General features: G+C 34.3%; 2 protein-coding genes and 1 non-coding gene across 3 annotated transcripts; 1 reads left to right on the top strand and 2 right to left on the bottom strand.

The window, feature by feature from the left end:
• Window positions 1-1,369: 1,369 nt before the first annotated feature.
• LOC104903828 (probable flavin-containing monooxygenase 1) lies at window positions 1,370-5,955 on the bottom strand. Its single transcript, XM_048637159.1, has 3 exons — window positions 5,872-5,955; window positions 2,757-2,983; window positions 1,370-2,045 (listed from the first exon to the last, which is right to left on the bottom strand). Exons 1-3 carry the CDS (start codon window positions 5,953-5,955, stop codon window positions 1,703-1,705), a joined length of 654 nt encoding a protein of 217 aa, XP_048493116.1. The 3' UTR covers window positions 1,370-1,702.
• Window positions 5,956-11,751: 5,796 nt separating this feature from the next.
• On the bottom strand, window positions 11,752-15,719 carry LOC104904168 (beta-amyrin 16-alpha-hydroxylase CYP87D16). Its single transcript, XM_048637158.2, has 9 exons — window positions 15,358-15,719; window positions 14,746-15,076; window positions 14,472-14,621; window positions 14,088-14,339; window positions 13,906-13,995; window positions 13,735-13,813; window positions 13,401-13,507; window positions 13,159-13,286; window positions 11,752-12,190 (listed from the first exon to the last, which is right to left on the bottom strand). Exons 1-9 carry the CDS (start codon window positions 15,561-15,563, stop codon window positions 12,100-12,102), a joined length of 1,434 nt encoding a protein of 477 aa, XP_048493115.1. The 5' UTR covers window positions 15,564-15,719; the 3' UTR covers window positions 11,752-12,099.
• Window positions 15,720-20,250: 4,531 nt separating this feature from the next.
• Window positions 20,251-20,323, top strand: TRNAV-UAC (transfer RNA valine (anticodon UAC)). Its single transcript has one exon. It is a non-coding gene; the product is annotated as a tRNA-Val (tRNA).
• Window positions 20,324-23,681: the final 3,358 nt, after the last annotated feature.

Here is a 23,681-nt window from a genome sequence, read left to right as displayed (position 1 = left end):
CATTGATTGATGTAACTAATGTCATGGTTGAACATGTACTAACCACCTTTTAAAAAAACCTAAAAAGGAAAGTTGACTGAAGAAGTTTTTGCTCTACACATCGCGTCATTCAGATGCTCATGTAAAATCACAATTTGCTCAATCATGAAACCACTTCCACTCCCCTTACATAGTCCTGCTCAAACCCTCCCTCTTGTTGTCTCGCATCATTGTTGCACTGGATCAGACCACCCACCAGCCACCACTCACCAGGCCACCACTACTTACACTGGGAACAATGATAGACCACCCACCGCTCCCCTTTCGTGTTTGCTGTCGATCAACTACGAATTTTCGGAGCTCCAAAATTTTGTTGTCATTCAGCTTCAAACTGTCGTGGTTTGGGATAGTGGATTTTTTTTTTTCCATTTTTTTAGTTAATTTGTTAATTTTTGTGTTGATTAATTTTGTTTTTGTGTAATATCGTTCAATTTTATCCTCCAAATTTATCGATTTTGGTGTAATTTCATATGATTCTACATTTATTTCTTTTTGTGTAATTTCACTAAATCTTAATTTTTGTGAAATTTATTATGATTGCAGATTTTTTCTTCTACAAATTTCTTCTTTAATATGTTTTGGGATATTTCGATAAGAATGAATTTCATATCTGGTTACGAGCTCATATGTTGTTGTTCAATATAATGTCACGAGAATTTGAGATATTATTTGGTAGAATATTAAAGTGGGATGATTTGGTAGAATATTTGATAGAAAAATGGTAGAAAATTTGGTGGAAAAATGGAAAATTTTGGTAGAATATTAAAATGGGATAATTTTGTAGAATTTTTGGTAGAAAAAATGGGAAAATTTTGGTAGAATATTAAAATAGGATAATAGATTTGGGGTATAGGGTTTAACTAGATATTTTTCAATATTATTTGAAAATGGGGACATTGGGTAATTAAACGAAAATATAAAGAAGTACATGATATTCAAAGTTTAACCCTTAATTTAAATGTAATTTAATTTTTTAATTAATTATTAAATGTAACAAATTTATTAATTAATATATTTAAATAATATTTTAGATATAAAAAATAATTGAATTTTAGTAATATCTAGTTGAGTATGGCCGAGTTCGAGTTTGAATGCATGCCTGTCTGGTCAGATGAGCATATAATCTTGCCAGGTGCCGGTCAGGGCTGGATAATCCCAGGTCAAGTTTCGATCAGGTCTAGGGACTGACCCTTACAGGTCGAACCAAGTTCAAGTCAGCTCAGAATCAGGTTGATCGAGCGATCATGTATGTTTCTGATACCACTAAATATGCATAAGGATTCTCATGTGTATTTTTGTTGGCAAAGCATGGTAATTTAGAGAGTTAGAGTATCTCAACATAAGTAGTACAATATATTTTAGGGGACCACAAGGCCCACAACCAACGAGTAGAATATCACAAGTTTTTTTTTTGATCCATATGAGCCACGAAGGCGGTACAAAGTACAAAGAAGGGGAGGGGGGATTCGAACCTGTGACCTATCGTTCACAGCACCTCAATCTTAACCACTAGGCCAAGACATCCTTGGTTAGTAGAATATCACAAGTTGATAACTAACATCATTATTACACTTATATATTGCTAGTTCATTATAAATTATAATGATGAGAAGCAAATATATAAGCAAAAATAGTCATGTGCCTTGTAACTATGACAACATGATCAATGTTCAGCATAGTCCATTGGACCATAGGGTTCGAACAACTCAGCCCATAATCCGTTCTTTCTCTTAAGGTTCCAGCCCATGTCCTTGCAAAGCTGATCATTGTAGGAAATGTGCAATGCTGCAATACAAGATCCCCTGTAGTACTTGCCAGAGTACCTCTTCATGAATTTGTCCCATTCCATGATATCTTTCTCCATTTTTTGAATGTTTGGCAATTCAAATTTCCCATCAATTAATTCAAATAACCAACGACACCTTAACTCTGAAGTGTACAAGTTTGCAATGCTCTCTGAATATCCAATCACTGCTACTTGTGGAATCCGTGGATGGATACATTCCCTACAAGTTGTAAACTCAAATATGGTAGTTTTTTTTTATATGGTAAGGAGGGGTTAGGAGTTTAGGAAGCCCTTCGTAAGAGATGAATAACTATGTTTAGATATGATGTTGAAAATAGATTTATTTCTACCTTATAGCATACAGTTCATCGGTATCATTCTTTATTTTAATTTGTTTTAAGGAAAATAAAGAAACAGGTTTATGAGAATCGAAGAAGTATTAAAATTTTGCTTTTTTAATTTTCCAAATAAACATGACTCATTTGTGTATAACTAAACATAGCTCAAATACAGCTTACTTCTATTTCAAATTATTTTAAAAAACTTAAAACCAAACATTGAATATTATCTATGAGACGCTAAATTAGCTAACTTAACCTTAATTAGTATAAACACTGGTTCGAACTTATTATTGGTAGATGTATCATATATGAGGTGTGGATCACTTATTCACTATTTCGTAAATGGTTATAAATCCAACAAAATATAATAATTAACCCGGCATCACTCGCTCGAGCTAGCTTCCACTTGATGCTCTTGTCTTTAACCTTAATCGCTTGTCTTAAACTCTTGCGTCACTTTTCATAAGCTGATGGAGGATAAATTAAAGCAGCCTAAGCTAGCATTACCTAATTTAATTCAATTAGTTATAGAAGTATACTTATATGAATGCTCTAACAGATCAAAACTAGTTTCATAGTAAGATACGAACCTGTACAATGGAACTGTCTTATTGGAGGTGCCAAAAATATAATCTTGAAATATAGGAGATTCAAAGACATCTTTAAGCTTTTGATCGCCCTTGAAACCAGGAGCAAAAATAATCAAGTCACTCTTAATAGGTTCCATCGGTCCAACACTATCATCAAGTATAACACCCTCTTTGAAGAAGCTGAAGGTTGGAGATCTTTTGCTATATGTTACGTGTTGTACCTTTTGCTAAAGAGTTTTGCTAAACGTACTAAAATTTCCTACTAACGCCCTAAATACGATATTGTTATACTGTATTTATACCTTTACATTTTTTTTCTCTCTCCTCCCCCTTGACTCACTTCCCCAACCCCACCTTCTCCAATTTCAAAAGTTCCCACTACACCACCACCACCACCACCACCACCATCGTCTTCTCCACGGCACCACCACCGTATCCCGACACACCACCACCACCGTCTTCTTCTCTCCTCTGTTTTTTTCATTTAAATTTTTTTTTTAAATAAAGGCGCGCCCACCAAGGACGCCCCACCACCAGTGGAGGCGTCCTTAGTGGCCCCCCCCTTTTTTTCTGAATTTTGTTTTAAAAAAATAAGTAGGCGTCCATGGCAGGCGCTCCACCACATGGTGAGGCGCTTGCCATGGACGCCTCCACCGATGGTGGGGAGTCCATGGTGGACGCCTACCTATTTTTTTAAAAAACAATTCACTGTAAAAGAATAAAACAGAGGAGAGAGGGGTGGGGATACGGCGGTGGTGTTGTGTTGGTGGTGGTGCAGTGGTGCGGCGGTGGTGGTGCAACGGCGGAGGTGCGGCAGCGGTGGTGAGCTTTGTCAGCTTGTTTGGTTTTTTTTTCCACTCTTTTTTCACAAAAAAAAAGTTATGGGAGGTGATAGTGGTGGTGGTGGTGAAGGGGGGCGTGAAGGTGATGGTGGTGTGGAAGATGAAGGGGAATAAGTGAGGAAAGAGGAGAAAATGAAAAAAAGAAATAAAAAATACAAAAATATAATATTTTATACAAATACAAGGCATTACCAGGAAATTCTAGGGCGTTGCTAAAAGGATGTATTGTGGATTGAGGTTGTGCTGCTCAATGCTCAATGGACCTAATTAATTATTCTAACCAATTTTGCCGAGTTTAATGAATGCATGCAATACATAATTAATTTATTTCGTTTGTCTATAATAAGTATACATTGGCTCTATTCAATAGAAATCTGATAGAAATTTGGGGGCACAAGCGGAAATTTTGATTGACCCTTCATAATATAACAAAATTCTATTTTCATTGATTACATTATGAATAGTTGTACAAATATATTTGTGAGAACCCATATCTCTTACTTATCTTTTTGGTATAATTTTTATATCTACCCTTCAAATATTTTTGTAGTATATATTTTTCTAAAATTAGGGGAGTGTTGGAGATGATTAGAAAATTTTAGATTTTATAAGAATTTAAATATTGGATGATAAGGAAGATGTGGAAAAGAAAAAAAACGAAAAGGTTGTAGCACATGCTAAGAAAATATCTAAGGAAAGCACCCATCTCTATATGACAACTATAAATAAGTTGTATAGTGCAGGATGTAAGAAAACAAAGAGTGGTATACCAAGGGTGAGACACGAGCTCACCATATACAAAAGAGTTAGAGAGATTGAGACGCAAGCTCGTGCAAAAAAAAAATGAGAGTTGTTTTTATATAGGTATAGAATAAGTGTCCCACCATAAATATTATTATACAAATTTATATTGTAATTTATAATTGTGAAATGTAATATAATATCAATTTTGGGTTCATTACAAATTCCGCCTGCGTTCCAAAATTCTATCAAAATCATCATCCGGATTCTCTAGAGTTTTATTAGTGAAACTCTACAAGATAGAGTTAGCATCTGAACCATACATTTTAAAATCAAGGGTTCGTATTAGTAGGAAGGAAAAATTAGGAGGTGGATACTGTTCAAACTCTATCTCGTAGAGTTATTTTACAAGACTAGAGGATCCAAACACCATCGTGTAATATTGCTCATTACATGAAATTGGAAAATCTTCCAACAAACTATTTTTAAAAAAAAAAAAAACGAAGGCAAAGTATACTAACCTCAGTTGATTGGTTGAGGAGATCTTGAGTAGTGACAGTCCATTTGCCCTTATTACCACCCCAAACATCCCAAACTTGGATTTCTTCATGAGATGAGCCTTCATACTTAATACTCACCACCTTGGTATTAAATCTAATGTGTTTAATCAAATCAAAATGTTTAGCATAAGATTGAATATAATCAAAAACTTGGTTATGGTGAGGGTAAAGTGTTTCCACAGAAGAAGGCCAAGGAAAATCAGAGAATTGATAAAGTGGTTTAAGAGATTGGAGCTTAGTAGTCTCCAGAGTTTTGCTCCAAACACCACCAATGGTACTTCGTGACTCAAAAACTAAGGGATGGTAACCTTTAGCAAGGGCATATTTGCATGCTAATAAACCACTAATACCTGTTCCTACTATGCAAATTTTCTTTTCTATTTGTGTGTAATATGGGGTGGCAACTGGCAAGTGTGTCAATTGCCTTATCTCAAGTGGTACCGTCTCTTAAATGAAAGATAGGGTTGCTTCATATAGAGTATAGACAAGCCCAATAATTTTAAGCTTATCTTTAATTGTGTAACTCGAGCTATAAAATCAAATTTTATGAGAGAGTTTAAATAGTTCTTTTTATTACTTCCTCCGTTTTTTTAGATGTTACACTTTTTATTTTAGGAAGTTTTTAAATTAGATGTTACACTTTTATTTTGGGTAATAACTTCTCTCTATCTCTCTCCTATCACATGTTCACATGGGACCCTTTTGTTTTTCATTCTCTTTATCTCTCTCCTCTCCAAAAATCACCTAAGAGTCCGTGATTTGAAAAGCGTAACATCTAATAAAAAACGGAGGAAGTATATAGAGTAGAACACTTTAAGAATCTCGGAGCTTGTATTGGCAACTCATAGACTATAATGAGATGTTAAAATGACATCTCACAAGGTACGGTTTTGTGTCTTTTCGTATAATAAAGACAAATGTAAGCTGGAGCAATCATGCATGTGGATTTCGGACTTTGGTAAACTTTTGTACCTTTCTTCTGTAAGGAATAGTGCATGCTCTATAATTGGATTCAATCAGTTTTGGAAATGGCACCAATTCCGACGAACTCTCCATTTTCTCTCTCTATTTCTTAGTTTATCTCTCTAGTTGTGTTGAATTTGGCTGTTATAGACGAAGAAGAGAAATAGAGAACATGCAAAGAGAGAAAGCTGCCCAGAATATAGTTGTGTTGAATTTGGCATGTTATTGTTTGTTGAAGGGGGAAGGTGATTGTAGAAATATGCCTTGAATCATTGTGCATCGAAGGTGTTCGAAGAAATGCGTCAAAAGGGAGTTTCGGGGTACCACCCGATCGGGTCGGGCGAGGCCGCCCGATCGGGCCCGCAACTATGCTGAAGAATAGAAGTAAAGAAGAGTCACCGAACAACGACTCGGGCGACTTCTCCCGACCGGGCGCGCAACTAAATCTGGGGAAGTAAAATAGCCCCCGATCGGGCGGGTTCGCCCGACCCGATCGGGCGGCTTCCCGGTAAACGCGTTTTCGGGTTTTTCTGACGGGATATAAATACACTATTTATATTCTAGGGTTTTAGACTACGAAATACACTCTATTCTCTCTGTAATCTGGTTTTCCTCACATAATAAAATATTCTCCCTCTCTCTGCCGTGGATGTAGCAAATTGGTGAACCACGTAAATCTGTTGTCTGTTTTTATTGTTTTTGCATTCATAATTTGTTTCTCTCTCACGTCCCTTATAACAAATTGGTATCAAGAGCTTTGGTGATCGATCTGTGTGAGAAAGATGTCTGGGATGAATGTCAAAATTGATAAATTTTCTGGGAGGAATAGTTTTAGTCTGTGACAAATCAAGATGCGGGCTTTACTGAAGCAACAGGGGTTGTGGGCACCGTTGGCCAAGAAGGCAACGGATTCAGTTACCGCTGAGATGGAAATTCTGGAGGAGAAAGCGCATTCAACAATTATGTTGTGTCTGTCTGACGACATAATTACTGAAGTTGCGGAGCAGGACACTGCTGCTGGTCTGTGGTTGCAGTTAGAGAGCTTGTACATACGAAATCTCTAACCAACAAGTTGCTTTTGAAGCAACGTCTGTTCAGCCTGCGTATGCAGGAAGGTACATCTCTAAGAGATCACTTAGATAAATTAAATACCATCTTACTAGATCTGCGAAATATTGATGTTAAAGTAGATGATGAGGATGCTGCTTTTAATATTGTTGGTATCTTTGCCTATGTCATATGAGAATTTTGTGAATTCCTTTATTGTTGGTAAAGATAGTCTGTCGTTAGAAGAAGTAAGATCTGCTCTGCATACTAGAGAAGTCCGTCACCAGGCTTCTGGGTCTAGTACAGAGAATCAGGCATCTGGATTAGTAGTTACTGGAGGGAAGGGACAAAAGAAATCTGGTAAAAAGAAAACGAACTTTAAAAATTCGAATTCTAAGGGTCCTAAAACTACTGATATCTGTAATTACTGTAAGGAGAAGGGGCATTGGAAGAATGATGTCCTAAGAAAAAGAAACAGCAGGATAAAAGTGAAGGTTCTGCTGCTTTGGCAGAAACTGGAGGTGATTCTGAGGAAGATCTGGCCCTAGTAGTTAATAGCCAGTCACATTGTAGGGATGTGTGGGTTCTTGATTCTGGGGCATCGTATCATATAGTCCATGCAGGGAGTGGTTTCTAACTTACAAGCAGATAGATGGGGCAATGTTTCTATGGCAACAGTGCTGCCTGCAAAGTAGTTGGATAGGCTCTATAAGGGTGAGGACTCATGATGGTACATCTGTACCTTGAACGAAGTTAGGCATGTTCCATTAATGACAAAGAATCTGATATCTTGAGTCTTCTAGATAGAAGGGTTCAGTTTTCAAGGTGAAGGTGGAGCTATGAGTGTCTACAAGGGTTCAAAGGTGGTTCTGAAAGGTATTAAAGTTGGTACCTTATATATTCTTCAGGGGTCTACTTGACAGTTCTGCTGCTGTTGCATCATCTGAGATTCACAAGGAGGAGTTGACCAAGTTGTGGCATATGAGACTTGGGCACATGGGTGAAAGAGGGATGCAAATTCTGTCAAAAAGGGATCTTCTATGTGGGCACAAGGTGCAGAGCCTAGAGTTTTGTGAACACTGTGTGTTTGGGAAGCTTCATCGCAGCAAGTTTCCAAAGGCGGTTCATACAACTAAAGGTACCTTGATTATATTCACTCTGATTGTTGGGGACCTTCCCGAGTTGCATCTATTGGAGGTCACAGGTATTTTGTGTCATGATTGATGATATTCAAGAATGACTTGGGTGATTATGATGAAGCAAAAAGTGATGCTTTCAAAATTTCAAACAGTGGAAGGTTTAGTGGAAAATCAAGTTGAAAGGAAGTCAAAAGGCTGCGAACTGATAATGGTCTGGAGTTCTGTTGGTCTGAGTTCGATGAGTTCTGCAAAAATGAAGGGATTGCTCGCCATCATACTGTTAGAAACACGCCACAACAGAATGGAGTTGCAGAACGCATGAATCAGACACTTCTGGAGAGAGCAAGGTGCATGCTCTCAAATGCTGGGATGGCTAGGAGGTTTTGGGCAGAAGCTGTAAGTACAGCTTGCTATCTGATCAATCGGGGACCCCATACAGGTATTGACTGCAAGACACCTTATGAGGTGTGGTCTGGTAAGCCTGCAGATTACTCTTTGTTGAGAATTTTTGGTTCTACTGTTATTATCATGTAAATGAGGGAAAATTAGAACCTAGAGCTAAGAAGGGTGTATTTGTGGTTTTGGGATGGGTTAAGGGCTATAGAGTATGGTCACCTTCTGAAAATCGTGTCATACTTAGTAGGAATGTTATATTTGATGAAAATTCCATGCTTAACTCTCTGTAAAGTCTACTGTGGGGTCTGTCAGTGGAGATGTTGATAAACAGGTGGAGCTGCAAGTCACTCAGGCTGAGAGTGAATCACAGCACCAAGGTGGAGAAGATCAACATGAAGAAGAGCTCAGTCACCATCTGAAATTCATCAACCAAGCATAGCACTTGATAGAGCTAGAAGAGTTGGTGTGGGGCCTCCAAAGAGGTATGGTTTTGAAGATATGGTGGCCTATGCACTTCAGGTTGCTGAGGAGGTGGAGGTTGAAAATCATGAGCCATCCACCTACAAAGAAGCTGTTTCTGGAAGTGAGTCTACTTTATGGCTTGCTGCAATGGGAGATGAGATGGAGTCTCTCGATAAAAATCAGACTTGGGAGTTAGTCAAACGTCCTAAGGAGAGGAAGATTGTGACATGCAAATGGGTCTTCAAGAAGAAAGAAGGGTCTTCACCTACTGAGGGGGTTAAGTATAAAGCTCGGGTTGTTGCAAGAGGGTTCACACAAAGGGAAGGGTAGATTATAATGAGATTTTCTCACCTGTAGTCAGACATACTTCCATCAGGGTGCTACTAGCAATGGTTGCACATCAGGATCTTGAACTTGAGCAACTAGATGTGAAAACAGCTTTCCTACATGGGGAGTTGGAAGAAGAGATTTATATGACACAACCAGATGGGTTCCAAGTTCCGGGAAAAGAAGACTATGTTTGCAGATTGAAGAAGTCCTTTATGGGCTAAAGCAGTCTCCTAGGCAGTGGTATAAGCGGTTTGACAGCTACATGATTGAGTTGGGCTACAACAGAAGTGAGTATGATTGTGTTGTACCATAACAAGTGAGTGATGGTTCTTTCATATATCTGGTTCTGTATGTAGATGATATGCTTATAGCTGCTAAGGCTAAGTCTGATATTCAGAGGTTGAAGGGTCTTCTCAGTGCTGAGTTTGAGATGAAAGATTTGGGTGCTGCAAAGAAGATTTTGGGGATGGAGATCTATAGGGAAAGAAGTCAGAAGAAACTTTTCTTGTCAGAAAGGTTATATTCAGAAGATTCTTCAAGGTTTGGCATGACAACTGCAAAGCCTATAGACACTCCAAGTGCTTCAAATAATCATTTGTCTGTGGCTTTTGCACCCAAAACTGCTGAGGAGAAGGAGTACATGAGTCGGGTTCCTTATGCTAGTGCAGTAGGGAGTTTGATGTACGCTATGGTTTGCACTAGGCCGGATCTTGCACATGCAGTCAGTGTGTTAGTAGGTTCATGGGTGATCCTGGTAAGGAGCATTGGCAGGCAGTCAAGAGGATTTTTGGTACCTAAGAGGTACTTCTGATGTTGGTCTCATTTATGGGAATGATACCCAGTGTTTAGTCACTGGTTATTCGGATTCTGATTATGCTGGAGATGTTGACAGTAGGAGGTCAATGACTGGTTATGTATTTACTCTTGGTGGTTCTGTCGTTAGTTGGAAGGCAACTTTGCAGGCTACAGTTACTTTGTCTACTACTGAAGCAGAGTACATGGCATTGACAGCAGCTGCTAAAGAGGGAATATGGCTAAAGGGACTAGTTAGTGATCTTGGGTTACATCATAATCAGGCTACTGTTACTGTGACAGTCTGAGTGCAATATGTTTAGCTAAGGATCAAGTCCATCATGAGAGGACTAAACATATTGATGTGAGATACCATTTCCTAAGGAGTGAGACTAGGATTAAGGTGAAAAAGGTAGGAACTGCTGATAATCCTGCTGATAGTTCACCAAGCCGGTTCCGCAGAGTAAGTTTCAACATTGTTTGGACTTACTCAATGTTCGTGATTGTTAATTGCCCTCCTTGGGCAATTCTGGGGTCCTTAGGGACTAATCTGGTTTGATTGTCTTTTGGGACAAATCTGGTTTTCTGGTTATTGTGAGAGGATTCAAGTCAAGGTGGAGATTTGTAGAAATATGCCTTGAATCATTGTGCATCGAAGGTGTTCGAAGAAATGCGTCAAAAGGGAGTTTCGGGGTACCGCCCGATCGGGTCGGGCGAGGCCGCCCGATCGGGCCCGCAATTGCGCTGAAGAATAGAAGTAAAGAAGAGTTCGCCCGATGGCATCAAGCTGGTTCGCCCGATCGGGCGAGTAACCGAACAACGACTCGGGCGACTTTGCCCGACCGGGCGTGCAACTAAATCTGGGGAAGTAAAATACCGCCCGATCGGGTGGGTTCGCCCGACCCGATCGGGTGGCTGCCCGGTAAACGCGCTTTCGCGTTTTTCTGACTGGATATAAATACACTATTTATATTCTAGGGTTTTAGACTACGAAATACACTCTATTCTCTCTGTAATCTGGTTTTCCTCACATAATAAAATATTCTCCCTCTCTCTGCCGTGGATGTAGCCAAATTGGTGAACCACGTAAATCTGTTGTCTGTTTTTATTGTTTTTGCATTCATAATTTGTTTCTCTCTCACGTCCGTTATAACAGTGATGGTTGATGAAATAGTTGCAGTGGTGGTGGGTCGATAAGAAGGCTAATTACTTATAACTATAATTCTAATAATTGTGCTTCTGGTAAGGTTTGTGGACATTATACTCAAGTGTTTTTGCGTAATTCAATTCGTCTCGGATGTGCTAGCCTGCATGCAACAATGGAGGGGTTTTATTGACTTGTAAAGTTGCAAGTTGCAACTATGGTCTATGGTCCACGAGGAAATTATGTTGGCTAAAAATAGAGGTGTCAAAAATTAGGCCGATCTACAAGTGAATCCGCATGTGACCCAGACTCAACCTGTTTCGAGCCGAGAGTGGTCGGTTGGAAAGTCGATCCATTCCGACTCAGAGTCCACCCATGCCCAATTGAACCCGTAAAATTGGTAACCCAACTTGAATTGGGCCGACTCGTTGAGTAGTACACCTTATCAATTCAAATCAATTTTTAATAGTCTATCTAAACTGGGTCATAAACCCATTGAGTAGATGTACTATTGCTAGTATAATATATTGTATTCAATGCTCTAAACTTGAGAAAATGTATAGTGCATACACTTTTTTTTTTTTCTTCAGATAATTTCATCCAATATTCCAATGCTAAGAGCCTCCGAATTTGGATTTTATCTATCTTATGATGTTTGTGGATTCTTTCAAACCAAACAACATATAAGAGAGCAGAATTTGTTCACAATTTAGAAATAGATGAAAAATGTTTATTTATTTGGCAAGGCTAATTATATTTTGTTGAAACTTTCAAATAGAGGGAACATTAATTTGAACTTTTACATGGAAAATGATAACATAGTACAATGATAGTATAACACAATTATATCAATCTTCAATACAATGTGCACGGAAGTGCATTTCTTGTATGATTAATATAGCAAAAAAAAACATTGATCTCTTCAGCTTAATCCTTCTGATCCAACTTAACGTGAAGAGCATTTCGGAATCCTAAAATTGGATTTCGGACGATCTCTCCTCCCTTGATTTTCTCCCACCTGTTCATGCAAAACCCCCCAATATATTTATCAAAGAATAAATCCACATATCTTTAGTTAAAAACTTAAAACATGCATATGCAATTAAAATAAGAAATTTTTTGGTGGAAAACCACCTTATATAATATGAAATTTGTGAGAAACCACCTTATATAATTTTTTTTGCGAAAACAAACCTTAAACAAGTTTTCCTTTTGGCGAGAACAAACCTTATGTCAGATTCTGATCATTGACTCAAGGTTTCGGCATTGACTATGTCATAGATTTTGTTGGGTTCAAAAAGAAATGTGTCTTCCACATTACGTAGTTAATGCCGGAATCTTAGGTCAATGATCGAAATTATGCATAAGATTTGTTCTCGCAAAAAAAAAAATTGTTTAAGGTTTGTTTTCGTAAAATAATTCATATAAAGTGCTGGTTTCTTACAAGTTTCATGTTTTATAAGGTGGTTTTTGATATAAAAAAACGCATATAAATCTTCTCCAATACTCGTCTAGTTCCCCACAAAAGTTATTTGGGTTGCTGGTTTGAATTGGACCAAGTTTACCAACAAAAATGTACGTAACTACAATCTATTTATTTATCCATTGGGTAGATTACAGACTCCTAATAAAACATTAAAAAATGATTATTAGTGGTACTAAGTTTCAGTACTCTAGGCTGAATCAAGAGATTCAAGACTAACTTTTAGGCCAGGATAATGGGTTGTGTCGGGCTTTCAGGTAGTTTAGTAATCGAAGATATGTTACTCCGACACCTTCATTTACCTCAAAAACCGGGTGTCGTATCGTGTCCGATACAATACTTTAGTTGGATACTTCATTTTAAACTAAAATCTGGTCTTTTTTTTTTTTACAAAATAACCGTATCGAATACTTGTACAACCGTATCCAAGTAGACACTAAATCCGTGTCTGAGCAACATAACCCTTTTTCACTATAAGGGAGGGAAAAAGCATAGCATATTACCTGTATTTGGTAACGAGCACGTGAAGAAAAATAGTCATTAACACCTTAGCAAATTCAGCTCCAGCACATTGCCTTGTTCCTCCCCCAAATGGCATAAAATTTTTTGCTATAACATCGGGTTGCATTTCCTGTTATTGATTCATATAAATGAAAATTATATATAAGTAAGTTTCAATACGAAATCCGGAAGAAAAAGGAAGGAACAAATCAAACAAGAATACATAATCTCATATATAGGCCACCTTCCAGCGCCATGGATTGAAGGTAAGTGGATCTTTGTATACGTCAGAATTATATTGGCATGCAGAAGTGACCAACATAATAGTCCATCCTGCTGGAATTGTATATCCTGCAAATTATAATAAAGTTGATCATAATTTTATATCTGGTTCAATCCGACCTGACTCAATTCTGATCTTTAATTTCAGGGTTGTGACCTAAGACATATAGTGCATTTCGTACTTAATTTTATGTTTACATTCGGGTGTAACCATTTTTTTTTTTTTATCACCTTCAATTTGGATCCAGGATCAACTATGATGTAAAAATCGAAGCGAAAACAACATATATAAGTACCATTTATTTGGATATCTTTCAATGTTCTCCTAAGTAGTCCAAGAGAAACATTTCCAAGTCTTAAGGATTCATTAATCACCTGCATTAGAAGTGCATGATAAGTTTTAAATACTATGAAATATATGTCCATGAGAATTTTTTAAGCAAAAAACAGGATTATATAATTATTACTTGAAGAGTGAAAGTCATTGATTTGACTTCATCCCAAGTCAAGGGAGTATCAGGACTTTCTCTGCTCTTAAGAATTCTTTCATGCTCAGCCTGTTAATGACAACCATAAACTCATAAATATACAGGTTTAAATTGATCATATCTTAAAAATAATGAAAATTGATATAGACATGTGAAATAACCTCTAATTCTTGCAAAGCATGAGGATTTTCTGACAAGAACTTGAGAACTAAAGCTAATGTCGTTGAGCTTGATTCAGAACTAGCAAAGAGGAGCCCAAACATAATCTGTAGGATAAAATCTTCGCTCAAGAACTTCTCTGTATTGAGATCTTTCAAGGCATGATCAAGGAAATCCCCTCGGAATGTCTCTGGTGAAGCGCGCCGCCTCTCTTTAAGAGTAGTCCTCATCATATTCATCACTTCCCTTTGGCTCTGATCATATTACATATAAGTATACAACATATGAGCAACAGTTTTTGCAAATATTGGAAATTTTCTTGTAGTAGGAACTTGCTGAGTTGAAGAGAATACGGCCATAGTAGAAGAAAAGATAAGTAAAATTACCTTTAAGCAGCTGTAGTATGTAGTGCCCGGAATGTTTAATGGAAAGGAGAGAAGGCCTTGTGAAATATGAGAAAATTTCTCCCCTAATCTCTCCTTGCTCTTGTTACAATCATACCCAAAAAGTAGCTTTGCAACAAACTCTATGGTCATCTTCACTCCAATAAAATTGTTCAGCCAAAGAAAATTGGAAAGAAAAACTAAATCAGAACAATATGATCATATATATGCTTATTGATTCAAGTTAGCATCCAAAAGAAAAAGGGAGGAAATGTACATTTAAAGCGGCATGTTTAACATCGATTGAATCCTTAGATGACCATCCAAGTAGAGTACTTCGAACCAAATTTTCGAGGTGAGGGAGCAAACTTTCCCTAAGGCTTTGGGAGCCAAAATGGCTCAAAGTGAGGTTTCTAAGGTATTTGTGCACCATACCAGTAGCATTAGTCCTAGCTTCCCCTTCTTGTGCAAAGAGCTTAGAGAATGTGTCTAGGTACCACATTTCAGCCATCCTTCCTTCTTGTTGCACAATGTAACGATTGAAATCTGGATCAGCAGACATCACCACCGGCCTTCCTATGAGTCGGGTTTGGAAAATTGGCCCGTACCTAGTACAATTATCAGCATATATAAGAACATAAAGTCAGAATTTTAATAAACAAGATTAGAGGTAACCAGTGTTACCAAGCTAGCTATCCCAGGTAAATGTTTTGGCCCTAGGCTCGACACAGAACAATTATCCCTGCTTTGAATGCTTAAGTATTGGTTCGTGCTAGGGCCGATTTTATCTAGCTTGGTACCATTATAAACTAGAGTCTAGACCAAGCCCACCCAACCCGTCCCAGTGACCAATATATGGAGTATATTATACTTGTATTTGAATATATACCTTTGAATTCTTGTTGTGATAAAGGAAGGAAGGTCTAGGGAGTAACTAGGGAGGAGCAGTTGAAGGGTCTCTCCTATAATAGGGAAACCTTTAGACCCTGGAGGTAGAATCACTTGATTGGCACTTGAATTTCTTCTTCTTAATACCAAGCAAATGAAGCATATTGCTGAAATTGTTGCAACATATAAACTAATAATTGACAACATTTTTATTGTAATTCTTGTATGAAATGGGTTTGTAGACAAGGAGCTAGATTAAAGATTGTATTAGTAGCTTATAAATTGTAGATGATTGTTGATGTATGAACTAAATGATCGATTGGAAAACTCCTTATATAGTTTTACTTAATAGTATTGAATGAAACATACATGATCATCAACAAAAAAATATATAGTAATGGTGAAAGGTGTGAAAAATCTTGTGAAGTACGATTGCATTTGAAAGATCTAATAGATTGCATTCACAGAATCATATGAATCGGATTACGGTGATCGATCGGATCAGTTAGATCTTGGTTATTTTTGACAAGTAATTAAGTAAATATTAGATATAGAATAGCAATATTAAAGCTCTTATGGTGATGTATACATAGGTTATCGGCGATAGGGAAAGCTATACTCCCTTCGTTTCATAATAAGTGAAATATAATCGGGTACAAGATTTAATAAACATCACTTTCAAAAGTCAAAAGTCATAAAAATACCATTTTCGTTATCAAAAAGAGGAGAGAAAAAAGCAAATCACAGAAGTTTACGATGGATACTCTTGATATTTTGTGGCTTTCTTTTTTCATTTAAGGGATGTTTCACTTATTTTAAAACGTTCTAAAATAGTAAGTTTTTCAGAACGGAGGAAGTGTATTGGTCATCCTACACTAGTGACCTAGTCAGAATTCAACTAATCCCATTCTTCAAGTAATGGGATCTGCCTCTTTGTAACTGGCTATGTGCCAAGGTGTTGTGGTTTGCTGTGATATGATGATAAATTTTCGATAGGCTACGCATTTACATGTGAGACAATTCTTATGTGCTTTATTGGTTGGTATAGCATCATAAAGCCAATTAACTATAGAAAAATGAACTAATCAAACTTTTAAGGTGATTTCTTGCTCTCTTTTTTCCATGTGAGATGACGTATTTGGATTTTTTATGTCATAACAAACAGTTGGTCTTGTAAGAGACCGTCTACTTTTAATTTAAAAGTAGGCGCAGCCCAAGCCCAATATTAAGAAGAGAATATATCATATTTTTTAATATAGTGACTACTTTAATCTATTTAGTGACCATTTTAATCTATTTAGTGACCAGTTTAATCTATTCATTAATAACATTTTTTAATTTATTTAGTGACTGATTTAATCCATTTAGTGACTAGCTTAATCCATTTTGTAAAACTGACGGACTATTTTTAAAAATTGTTTGTTCTAATTCAAAATTTAGAAGGGAAATAAAAGAAGGAGAAGAGAATGGACGACTATGATGGTGCAAGATACCTAAAAATAGTGTTAGGTTAGAGAGAAATTGAATGGGCTTTTTAGGAGAACGTAGGTTTGCATTGTCTAATTTTATATTAAAATTAGACCGTCTATTATAATAATTTGTGCATAACAAAAACATCTTTATGAAATTGTGAAATATAAATATACCTTGTGGTTTAGCTTGTACGAACGATTAGAGTCATGATAAGTATTTTATATTAGAGTCTTAAATTAATAAGAAAATGAATATAGTTTCCTTATAACATTAGGTAAGTATATTATTAGTATTATATTTACTTTATTTAGGATATATTAATATAAGACTCTAATTTAATATACTTATAATATACTTAAATTGAAGTATTATACTGGTACTTTATTTAGGATATATTAATATAAGACTCTAACATATAATGCGAGGATAATCTGATTAGTTGAATATCTCATGCCCGAATCCAGTGGAAAGGTCAATGGTGTGCGTGTAATCTGATTGATTAATTTACATTGATCAGGAGTACGTCACATGAGATCAAAAAATCAAAGAATTGAATTTGGAGAAAGAGTCTTGACTTGGAAATTCGAATATCAACTTCGGTGTAAAATCAGATTCTTTCAAACTTTGTGCCTCTTATGAACAGAAAAATTCAATAGTAACAGTATAATACTTCAATTTGTTAGTCCGGACAATTACTAAGAACTAAAGTTTGATGGATTTTTCAAGCCATATTCTGATGAAGTTGAACTAAGTTATTGGTCGAGAATAAAAAAAATTGATAGCAATTTTGTGATTATATTTTAAATATCAAAAAAGTAGATAGCAATTATGTGATATTAACACTATTAGTCTATTACTTACCAAGTAGTATTTGATCTAATGGTTTGCTTTGAGACACTTTAGGGGTAGCGATTTCCCCTTATATCATTTCCCTTTACTATCAAGGAGCCTTGCCTACACAACTAGACGGAATTGACTTGAGTGAGGTTCTAGTTTGATAAAGAGCCTTCTCCTTACCATATAAAAAATATTGACAGCATTACCTAATCTTTTTGTACCTTGTAATTTACTAGTTTTGAAGCCGTTTATATTATTTTTTGCAAATTTTGTGTTAGCATTGTTGATTTTGTGTTGCTGTAAAATGAGAATTTTCAACACTATTTTATTTACATACTTCCTCTGTTTTTTTCCTATTGTAATAATCACTACTTTGGATAGTTTTATCTATTTGGACCACTCCACTTTTAGTAAAAAAAACAACTATAATTGACGATATTGCCTTTATGTTAATAAAATCGTCATTGATTACTCATCAAATTGCCTTAGTTTTTACTTTATTGAGGATTTACTTATCCCCTATACTTGTTAATTAAAGGGGTACCTCTATGCTAAACTACTCATTTTTTCATTTCCTTAAAAACCCTGCCCAAACCCAATGTTGCGGTAGAAAAAAAACGGATAATGTAATTGTCATTATACTCTTATTTCTAGATTTTTTATTGCGATATATAAATTTTATATTTATTAATATTAAACTAAATATTGTAGCTAAGTCTATTAATAAATACTATCCCGAGAATTGGTATGACTAATATAGTTAACACAATTTTAACATGAAGAACAACCCAATGATAGTTGAAGAAAGTAGAGCATACTTATTTAATAGATGCATGACAGAAAAATTATAGAAAACATGAGAGTCAGCCACAACTTCAACTTTTAAAGGCACATAAATACTAACGCATATAGAATGGAAAATGGAAAAGTGAAAAAAGATCATAATGAGGGTATCATAAATATAATTAATTAAATATAAAACTGACCTCTACTAATAATCGAAAATACTATTTAAGAGAAAAATATACCTCTTCATCCATCATGACTATTAAAGACTTATCAAACTTTCTCCTTTTTTTATGATAAGTCGTGACCTCAAATAGTCTAGAAACACGAACCTTGATTTTCCAGTTAGTTTAGTAGAATCAAGTTCATGGAGAAAAAAGAATAAAATCTGATCTATGGATATATATATGTGGAAAAAAAACATGATTAATTATGTATGCAATGAATATTCTATGAATGAAATAATTAGTGAATTGCATAATACCTTTGCAATGTCGTTGACAAACTTTCATTTGATTCATGTAATGCCACCATGGTATGCTATAGGTTCAAACTTATAAATATGTATTTTTATCTTTATATTACTCAATTTTAAAGTATGATTTTCCAAGATATAATTGATATTGTCCCACATATAATACGCTAATTTATAGCTATTTTTACATGTAATTAAAATAAAAAATAAATAATACGTTATTTTTCATCCAAATAAATAAATTTTCATAAGTTATAAAACTATATTGTATATAAACTTATTTCGAAACATATTTCGACCACTCTCCAATGGTAAAAAAAAAAAATATGATAATATTGCGAATTTGTAAAAAAAAGTTATATTCAATTTACATACTATAATCATTTGGGTTGTTTATTTAAAATCAGAATGCAATGTTCACTTATCCAAAACACCTTATATGTATTTATAGCTATAGTGAACACTATTTTTTTTGAAAAAAATAATGATTAAAAAAAATAACATGACATGTTTAGATGGAGCTCTCTATAATATTCTAAGTTTGTCTTTTAAAATCAAACTCTAATTTTTTCATCATCCAAAATTCTAATACACATGTAACTTTATCGCTATAAATTTTAGTTTTTCTTGTAACAATAAATTTTACTTAATAAATTTTGTTGCAATACTAAATTATTTTAGTTCAGTGAAGCAATTAAAGCTGAGGTTTTGAAAGATAATATGTCTAATTCTGTAAATTGAGTCTATTATAAAATGCTATTGGATTTCTCACTACTTTCTTTCTTTCTTTCTTTATATATATTATATATATATATATATATATATATATATATATATATATTCCTTGTTAGGGAAGGAAATGGGAGAAAACAACCCTAAAAAGGAAGATTGTAAATTTATTCCCATGGAGTTAAATTTATTCGGGAATTTGTTTGGTTTGTTGGAAAACATTTTCCATGAAAAATATTTTCCGTTGGAAAACCTAAATGAATATAAGTTTTCTTTTTAATTTAATGGAAAATTATTAAAGTTAAAAAGGGAAAAATAGAGATATTGGGAATGAGAGAGTAAGAAAAATAATTTTTTTTTTTGAACAAAATCTTTATAAAGAATAGAGAACTTTTTTCCACCTAAGTTTTTCATGTTACATCCCTTGTCCATATATAATAAAAAATAGAGAAAATCGTTTCCCTTCAAAAGAAACTAGAAAGAAGGAATCAATCTGAATTTGTAATTATGAAGTAGTGTGGTCTGTGGAGCTTCCCGTGGGAAAATATTAGCATCAACTGCAATATTCGGTAAATCTCCTTAATTTTCAAAAATGTTGCTGTGGTGTAGTGGTTATCACGTCAGTCTTACACACTGAAGGTCCCCAGTTCGATCCTGGGCAGCAACATTTTTTTCTCTTTTTTACTTTTTGCAAATTTTGTTTACATTGTTGATTTTGTGTTATTGTGAAATGATATTTTCCAACACTATTGTATTTATATACTTCCTCAGGTTGTTGGCACTCTCCATTTCATAAGTTATCGAACTATATTGTAGATGGATCTTATTTCGAAGCATATTTCGAGTATTTGTCATTATACTCTTATTTCTAGATTTTTTTATTGCGATATATAAATTGTATGTTTTTATATAATTAAACAAAATATTGTAGCTAAGTTTATTATTAAATAGTTTCCTGATAATTGGTATCACTAACATAGTTAACAACAATTTTAACATGAAGAACACCCCAATGATACTTGAAGAAAGTAGAGGGTACTTATTTAATAGATGCGTAAGAGGAAAATATACCTCTTCATCCATCATGACCATAACAAGCATAATAAATTTGTAATGTCGTTGACAAACTTTCATTTGATTCATGTAATGCCACCATAATATGCTATAGGTTCAAAATTATACATATATATGTATTTTTATCTTTATATAACTCAAATTTTAAAAGTACGTTTTTCAAATATATAATTGATATTGTCGAGTTCACTCATGGTACACCCGGGTGTATCATGAGCATGGTACACCCAGGGGTATTTTTGAAATAAATTAGAACTTCAGGTGCTCATTTGACACCAAATTTGCTCATATGGGCATTTTGCTCATTTACTCATTTGCTCATTTTGCTCATTTTGTAATAAAATTGTTTGCTCATTTTCTTAAATGAGTAGAAATTTTTGCTCATTTGTTCATTTTGCTTATTTGCTCGTTCGCTCATTTTGCTCATTTGGAGAAAATAGTCTTGGGTGTACCATGAGCATGGTACACCCAAGTACTATAAATATTCTCGACATTGTCACATATAATTACACTATTTTTATAGTTATTTTTACATGTAATTTAAATAAAGAATAAATAATAGGTTATTTTTCATTCAAATAAATAAATTTTCATTCCTCTCAAAAAAAATTCATAAGTTGTAAAACTATATTGTATATGAAACTTATTTCGAAGTATATTTCGAGCACTCTCCAATGGTAAAAAAAATTATAATATTGCGAATTTTTAACAAAAGTTATATTCAATTTACATAGTATAATAATTTTTGGTTGTTTATCTAAAATTAAAATGTAATGTTCACTCATCCAAAACAACGTATATGTATTTATATCCATAGAAAACACTATTTTTTTTAAAAAAAAATTAATAATTAAAAACAATAACTGGACATGCTTAGATGGAGCTCTCTATAATATTCTAATGTTGTTTTTTAAAATCAAAATCTAATTTTTTCATTATCCAAAATTCTAATACATATACAACTTTGTCGCTATAGATTTTAGTTTTTGTTGTAATAATAAATTTTACGTAATTAATGTTGTATTGCAATACTAAATTATTTAGGTTCAGTCGAGTAATTAAGGCTGAGGTTTTGAAACATAATATGTCTAATTCTGTAAATTGAATCTATTATAAAATTCTATAATCACATGTTGTACACTATACTTATAGCTTAATTATTATATTTATCAAAGAGAAAGACTAAAAAAATGTCTTACCATTCATCTAATTAAATATATTTGCATGAGTTGTAAAACTATATTGTAGATGGTTCTCATTTTGAAGCATATTTCAAGCACTCTCCAATTGTAATTGTGATAATATTTTTAATTAGGTAGCAAAAGTTATATTCAATTTATATAATATAATAATTTAGGTTGTTTATTCAAAACTATATATTCAAATATGTGTAGAACTCTATTTTTTATCATATATAAAATAAAAATTAATGACATGACAATCCTAAGCGGTGTTACGTAGTAATGAACTAGTAAATAAACTGTTATTCCTCCACATGTTCTTAGATGAAGACTTGTGCAACAATATCCTGGTCAAATAATCCTGAACCTCAACTTCGTTCCCGAACCTGCAAAAAGGGACCCACCCTGGAGGTTTGGGTGGTGGCTCCCCCTCCGAAGCTTAAGTCAGAAATCAGGAGTAATAATAAGGGAAAGTTTTAGAGAGAGAAAGTATAGAGGGAGAAAGAATTGTGACAAAGTAATAGTACACTACTCTGAAAGAATATACCTTTCTCCTGATTTCAAGGACTATTATTTATAGTGTTTGAAGTGATTGTTGTATCTTGAGGTCACCCTAATTTAAGAGCACCTAATTGGCTAAGCAATGGGAGCATGACACGTGGCAGATATTGATTGGGAGGTACATATCATCAAATCATATGCAGATGCCTTTTGGGGTTTTGGGCCTGAGTTCATGCCAAGCCAAAAAGATGGGCTGGTACTTTTCCTGAATAGCGATTTGTACTTCAACTATCGCCTTTTTGCCTTGTACTCTTATCTGCAGGCAGGACACACATGGACGTTCCAGATGAATCCACATGTCCCCAGGAGAGCCATTGATTTCTAGCTACAACACATGGTACTCTCTATTCATATGTTGTAGAACTATATCGTATATGGATCTTATTTCGAAGCATATTTCGAGCATTATCCAATGGTACAAAAATTATAATATTCCGAATTACTTAGCAAAAGTTATACACAAACTATATAATATACTAATTTAAATTGTTCATTCAACAAGAAAATCTATTTCGCTTATCCAAAGCTCCTTATATGTCTTTAACTACATGTATAACTCTATTTTTGTAAAAAAAAAAAATAACAATAAAAAATGATGACATGGCAATCTTATGTGTCGCGCTCTATTCATAAGTTGTAGAGTTATATTGTATATGAATCTTATTTCGAAGCAGATTTCAAGCACTATCCAATGGTACAAAATTATAATATTCCGAATCACGTAGCAAAAATTATACACAAATTACATAATATAATAATATAAGTTGTTCATTCAATACAAAACTCTAATTCTCACTTATCAAAGCTCGTTATATGTATTTAAATCTACGAAGAACTCTATTTTTGTAATAAAAAAAATGATGACATGGCAATCCTATGTAGTGCGCTCTATGCTCCAGAAAAGTTCCTTCTTTATATATATATATATATATATATATATATATATATATATATATATATATATATATATATATATATATATATATATATATTTGGAATCTTGACATTACTAAGACGATAAATGAATAATTTAAACTTTTTGCAAGATATATAAGAGCAAACATAGTCATGCAAATCTTGTTTGATTTGTCTTCATGAATACATTAAAAATATCAAACTTTTAGAACTTCTACAATTTTATAATTTACGATATTGATAATATAAAGATATGCATTGCGTAATTTACTATATTAATAATATATGTGCAGG

Source organism: Beta vulgaris, chromosome 9 (genome assembly GCF_026745355.1).
Source record: "Beta vulgaris subsp. vulgaris cultivar EL10 chromosome 9, EL10.2, whole genome shotgun sequence".
Lineage (NCBI taxonomy): Eukaryota > Viridiplantae > Streptophyta > Magnoliopsida > Caryophyllales > Amaranthaceae > Beta > Beta vulgaris.
Note: the sequence above shows the minus strand (reverse complement) of the source record. Positions and strands in the feature narration are given on the sequence as shown.

Bases quoted from the DNA above. Each gene is read 5' to 3' on its own strand.
- LOC104903828 (XM_048637159.1), bottom strand. From the start codon at position 5,955: ATGGAGAGTTCGTCGGAATTGGTGCCATTTCCAAAACTGATTGAATCC. The intron at 2,984-5,871 runs GTACAAAAGTTT...AAAACTCTTTAG, and splicing joins CTATTCCTTACAGAAGAAAG to CAAAAGGTACAACACGTAAC. The intron at 2,046-2,756 runs GTTCGTATCTTA...TACAACTTGTAG, and splicing joins AAGACAGTTCCATTGTACAG to GGAATGTATCCATCCACGGA.
- LOC104904168 (XM_048637158.2), bottom strand. From the start codon at position 15,563: ATGTTGTCAATTATTAGTTTATATGTTGCAACAATTTCAGCAATATGC. The intron at 13,508-13,734 runs GTACTTATATAT...TATAATTTGCAG, and splicing joins GAAAGATATCCAAATAAATG to GATATACAATTCCAGCAGGA. The intron at 13,287-13,400 runs GTGGCCTATATA...AATCAATAACAG, and splicing joins TCAATCCATGGCGCTGGAAG to GAAATGCAACCCGATGTTAT.